We start from the raw sequence: 6,395 nt of genomic DNA on the forward strand, positions 1-6,395 counted from the left end.
GATGAGTTGTGCGGACATGAGCAGTAGCAATGACACCGGATGTTAGAAGCTCACGAACAAAATGACAATCGATCTCAATGTGCTTCGTTCATTCATGAAAAACCGGGTTTGCAGCAGTGTGCAGAGCTGCTTGATTGTCACAAAAAAGATGAACGAGTTGCGTGTAGAAGACACCAAGTGCAGCAAGAAAACTCTTCAACAATTTGATCTCTGCACAAGTAAATGCCATTGCCCGATATTCGGCTTCCGCCGATGATCGTGAAACAGTACCCTGTTTTTTAGTTTTCCACGGTATGGGTGACTTTCCGAGGGTAATAGAATACTCTGAAACAGACCGTCGAGATATGGGGCAGCTTGCCCAGTCAGAGTCACAGAAAGCATAGAGCCGAAGATCATTATCAGCTCGAAGAAATAAGCCTTGACCTGGCCTTGCCTTTAAGTATTCAAGCACCCGAATAGCAGCTTCATAGTGATCTTGGCGAGGTGCTGTAGGGAATATTTCAAGCATCCCACACTTGAGCCCCACTGTGGTCATACACTTAAGCATGGTGGCGTCAAAAGGGAAGGAAGCTAGAGTAAAAGAGCCGCCAACAAGTTTTAGGAACTTGTAAACCGTTCACAGGGTGAAGGTTACATCCCTTCACGATCCATGAGATCGCTAACTCCATAGTGGTCTGGAACCATGACTGGATATTCGGGGATGAAGGTACAAATCCAACTTAAAAGAGATTGAACCTGTCCTAAATAGGCCTCTACTTTATTCTTCTCATATCCATGTGCACTTTCTGACTAACATGCAATCAACAAGTTAACCCTAAACCTGTTTAATCTATGTTGGTTGAATATTAATGCACAAACAAAACTATTATTGGCGATCACTTGAATTATAATCATATTAGCCTAAACAAGATTATTAATTATCGTATTAAGCGTGATTACAAGTACAAATTCCCTTTAATCCTGCAAGAGAGGGCGTGATCAAGCAATAACAACAACATATATCAAGCAACATAATAATAATCATCATCAAAATAATAATCTCAATAAAGCATAATAATAATAATAGCAAGATCCTAGCCATGATACTAACAAGATTAATAACAAACCCTACTAAACAATAAAGATCAAAGCTTTATTCCTAGCATGATACTAACATGATATTAGAAAGAATAGGAAGCATCATACATGATATTAGAAATCTTAATTATTACCCTAAACATGGTACTAGGAACCATAAAACATCCTAACATGATACTAGAAATCAAAATAATTAAAGCATGATTTCTATTTCAAAAGAATAACAATTAAATTACTTACTTAGATGCCTCGTATCTCTTTCTAATAAAAAAATACACGCGTTAGTAACTTTAAGGAAAATACAAAACAAACAATTAAATTAAATAATTAAAATAGAGATTAGGGACCAAACCCTCAGAAATTATCAACCTTTCACGTCTAGAGAGAAGGCAACTTCGAACTTGGCTAGGTGTGTCTAGAACTAATGTATGCGGAATTTTGTATGAAGGAAGGTTTAGAAAAAGAAGAGAGAGAAAGCTTCTAGCTTTAGAGAGAGAATAGAGAAAGATGATGATTGTGAATTGTTGATGAATGAAAACGGGGAGATACGACCCCTATTTTTAGAAAAATAGTCCGGAAACAAATCAAGTCCTATTCGGAATAAAACTGGCATTTGTCGCCAGATGACAGACATCAGCGTCAGGCGACAAGATTAGCGCCAAGCGACAGACGCTGTCGTTTGGCGCTAATTAAAAGATAAAACGCGCTTTGTATGCGGAATCCTCTTCTTAATATGATTAAGCAGCAAATTCCGTATTTATCAAATTAAAATCATGTTTATCATAAAACACTTATTTTATTCCAAATAAAACGGTTTAAAATATAATTATTAATCCTAATCTCATTAGGATTTAAAAGAACCTTCTAAATATTCCAGATGATTAAAATCAATCCTAATAACTTTAGGAATAATAATTAATAGGTCTTCCTCTAGATCATTAGGCCGCATATAAAATTCATTTTAGGCCCAATTTAGTAATTTGTCCATAACTTCCTCATTATTCATCGGAATTGGGCTTATAATATATCGTTGGAAAGCTCTTTTCGAGCCCAATCCAACTACACTATTATTGGACCCTTATTATGGACCAAACTAAATTGAACTGACTATTTTCATAAATACAATATAAGAAAGAAATGTTTTCGAAAACAAAAATAAAGATATTTTAATAAAAACAACCACATCACTAGGCTTTTCACACTTTCACTTCATTCGATAATCAAATGAAGTGAAAGATATTCATCACTGGGTTTGATTTTGGGGAGACACATTTGGGTGTCTACAGGTGCTTGCATAAATTGGGAAAAAATGTGAACCGGGTAAGATATGTCAAGACGTGTCAAGGTGAGGTAAATGAGACGACCAACGAGACGCCTATATAGAGCCGGGTCTGCAAACAGAGGACTTGTTGAAGAAGCAAGTGTATGATGTTGTGGCAGGGGTGTTGCTACAAGTTTAGCACCAAGAAGTCCAGTTTCACGGAGAATGTCAAGAGTGTACTTCCGTTGACACATGAATAAACAATCTGTAGAACGAGAAAACTTTATCCCCAAAAAATATTTAAGTGGCCCGAGGTCCTTCAACTGAAAACATTGATCCAAGCATTGCTTAAATGAAGCACATAGAGAAGAGTTGTTTCCAGCCACCAAGATGTCATCGACATACACAAGTACATAGAGCGAATCTCCCCCTTTTCGATAAGTGAACAAAGTATTATCAGCATGTGATTGGTGAAACCCATAAGATCGAAGATTCGATGTGAGTTTTGCAAACCAGTTTCGAGGTGATTGATGAAGGCCATATAAAGACTTACGTAGTTGACACACCTTGTTAGGTGAAGATGAAGAGAAACCCGGAGGAAGCTTCATATACACATCCTCGTGTAAATCGCCACGTAAGAAGGCATTATTGACATTAAGTTGATGAATATCCCAATTTTTAGCAATTGCTACTGCAAGAAATGCACGAACACTCACCATTTTAGCAACAGGTGCAAATGTTTCAAAAAAAATCTTCCCCTTCCTTTTGATGATTTCCTAGCACCACAAGACGTGCTTTGTGTCTTTCAATAGTGCCATCAGACTTATATTTAGTTTTGTACACCCATTTACACCCAATTGTTACTTTCCCGACAGGAAGAGTCACGATATCCCATGTACCATTTTTTCAAGGGCATCAATTTCTAATTTCATAGCTTGCAGCCACTTTTCCTCATTATAAGCTTCCTTATAAGACCTGGGTTCAACATTGGCAGTAACAGATGCAAGGAATTTTCTATGGTCATTAGAAAAATTATCATAAGTGACATAGTTTGCGATAGGATATCGAGTACCTGAGGAAGACAATTGACTGAGTGGTGAGGACGAAACATAAGTAGGATGTATATGACGAGCCGAGTGACAAATGTAATCTTAGTGCCAAGAAGGAGGGCGTCGATCACGTTTTTCAGGCACAATTGGAGAAGCAGGCTCCACAGGTGGTTGATTACTTAATTGAGTTATTGGTTGTGCTAAATCAGGCTGATCAGCGCGTACCACAGAGCTGGGTTGTGGCCTAGATGCATGAGGCTGGTCTTCTAGATTGCTCCCCCTGTTCCTGGTGGATGGATTTGCTGCACTTACTACAGTATGATGACTAAAATCCCAATCTAAATCTTCAACCAAGGCTTGGGAAGTCGGTGTAGTTAAAGGTGTGCATATTGGTTGGGAAAATGGAAATTGGTCCTCTTGAAAACGAATATCCCGTGAGACAAAAAACTCCTTAGTTTCCAAATCATAAAGTTTCCAACCCTTTTTGCCAAATGGGTAACCAAGGAAAACACACTTTCGACTACGTGGACCAAACTTGTCTATCCGATGGGGATTGTTATGGGCATAACATAAAGAGCAAAACACTCGAAGCATAGAGTAAGATGGTGCTTTTCCAAATAAAATCTCATATGGGGTTTTACCATGTAAAATACGAGTAGGAGTACGGTTTATAAGATGATCAGCCGTATAGACACAATCCCCCCAAAATTCGATTGGCAAAGATGCTTGGAATCGGAGTGCATGAGAAACCCCCAAAATATGTCTATGCTTTATTTCAACGCGAACCATTTTGTTGAGGAGTTCCTACACACGAAGAGTTGAATAAAGTGCCTTGTTCATTAAACCAGTTAATCATGGAAGTAAATTCAGTGCCATTGTTAGAATGGATAACCTTGATGGTTTTGTTTAACTGGGTTTTAATCATAGGAAAAAAATTATGAAAGCATGTTGTCACTTCCGTTTTGTCCTTGATCAAGTATGCCCACACTGCCCTAGAACAGTCATCAACAAGAGTAAGAAAATAATGTGCACCAAAATTACTAGATTTTGTATAAGAACCCCATAAATCGCAATGAACCAAATAAAAAACATCCAAAGCTCTATTGTCACTCAAAGGAAATACATTACGAGTTTGTTTTGCTCTAAAACACACATCACATGATGCTAAAGTTTTCTTTACTTTGATATTACTATTAGCACTAGAAATAAAAGATATAGCCTGACTAGAAGGATGACCGAGCCGTTGCTGAAGAAGAGTAGCAGACTCCACAAAAGTATGATGAGAAAAAGCTTGCTGTGGTAACGGCCGAAAAACATACACCCCATTTCGAAACTCACCTAGACCAATCGACATCCTCGAAGTACGGTCCTAAAAACATACAAACGTTCGTTGAATGCCACCAAATAATTTGCATCAGTAATTAATCGACTAATAGCAATTAAATTGCACTTCAAATTTGGAACATATAAAACATTCTAAAGAACCAATCCAGACACTAATTGTACACTGCCCTGTTTCGTGGCACAAGTTTGAACCCCATCAGGTAAGCTAACAGGAAAGGGAGTTATCTCTATATGATCAAAAAGGGACTCCAAATTTGCAGTCATGTGATGCGAAGCTCTACTATCAAGGAGCCATTCATGCTTACCATTCAACTTTTCTGATGGAGATGAAGAATCAAGGAAGAAAATGAGACGTTGCACTTGTCCTGCTGACAAACCAGGGATAGCAAGTGTTGTATTGGAGGAAGAAGAGTTGCTTCCCAGATTGTTGGCAGTGGCAATGGCTGATGTGCCTTGGCCTGATTGTGCCCCCCCTCTGTTAGAGGTCTTCCTGCCTCGACCTCAACCTCGTGTGCCACCTTGAGGAAAACCAATACGCTTATAACAGAACTCATACTCATGACCAGTCCGGTCACAATGTGTACAATGGAGCGATGTAATAGCTGCGGGTTGCTTAGGAGGAAGGGGTACAGTGGATTGGACTGCAAAGCTCACCATCTCAGTCTTATTATCTCGGTCACGAACAATGTTTTTGTGTCTCTCTTCTTGAATCACAAGAGAAAAAGCTTTGTTCAAAGTAGGAAAAGGGTCCATACCCAAATTTGAGTACGAATTACACCATATTCCTCATCATCTAACCCTATAAGGAAGTCATGTGTACGATCACGCTTCACCCGTAATTTGATTTTAGCAGCGGCCTCACACTTGCACCCAAATGTGAGGTCTTCGGATCCATACAAGGCATCCTACAAAGCTGTAAATTTGTTATAAAAAGTAACAATATTTGCCCCTTTTTGATGAAGGGTGTGATATTGAGTTTTCAATTGATGAATTCTTGGTCCATTAACAGTAGCATACCTCTCCTTCAAATCATTCCAGAAATCAAGTGCAATTTTATGATTGACAACACTAGATTGAATAGACACATCCAAAGAATTAAACATCCAACCGCATACAGTTGAATTATTTGAACGCCAAGTAATAAATTCAGGGCTTTTCTCATCAGATGGTCTTCCAATCTCACCATTTATAAAACCATGCTTATTCTTGCCCTCAAGACCATTGAGTATAGCCTTAGACCATACATCATAATTTTCTCCAACAAGAACACATTTAGTAACAGGTATACCTGCGCCTTCGGAAGGATGTAGAAAGTAGATTGAAGAGGTGTCATGAATCAGTTGGGGTTCCTTGTTCTCTGTTTTTTCGTCTCCCGGCATGATGATTGTCAAAAAAGAAATTGCTTTTATATTAGGGGAAAAAGCAAAGACAACCACACTTGAGGGGAATTAAAAAAAAATAAAGTGAAGACAAATCAGGGAAATTTTTTTTTGAGATAAGTGTGCGGAAAATAGGAAAGAAAAAAAATAGGATCTTTAAACCATGTGTTGTGATACCATGATAAAATATGGAAACAATCAGATTTTGTTTCTGTTTTTCTTTGCTGCTGTACTGCAATTACATGAGTATTTATACATAGGTCATAAAGGTTAAACCTAGTAGAA

General features: G+C 38.2%; 1 protein-coding gene across 1 annotated transcript; it reads right to left on the reverse strand.

Annotated features, from left to right (window-relative positions):
* Positions 1-3,219: 3,219 nt before the first annotated feature.
* Positions 3,220-6,110, reverse strand: LOC145581344 (uncharacterized). Its single transcript, XM_081638362.1, has 7 exons — positions 5,739-6,110; positions 5,501-5,636; positions 5,238-5,435; positions 4,873-5,096; positions 4,568-4,756; positions 3,519-4,191; positions 3,220-3,410 (listed from the first exon to the last, which is right to left on the reverse strand). The coding sequence occupies exons 1-7, from the start codon at positions 6,108-6,110 to the stop codon at positions 3,220-3,222; spliced, it is 1,983 nt and encodes a 660-aa protein (XP_081494488.1).
* Between the last annotated feature and the right edge of the window lie 285 nt (positions 6,111-6,395).

This window comes from Chenopodium album, chromosome 15, assembly GCF_948465745.1.
Source record: "Chenopodium album chromosome 15, dcCheAlbu1.1, whole genome shotgun sequence".
In the NCBI taxonomy this organism is placed as follows: domain Eukaryota; kingdom Viridiplantae; phylum Streptophyta; class Magnoliopsida; order Caryophyllales; family Amaranthaceae; genus Chenopodium; species Chenopodium album.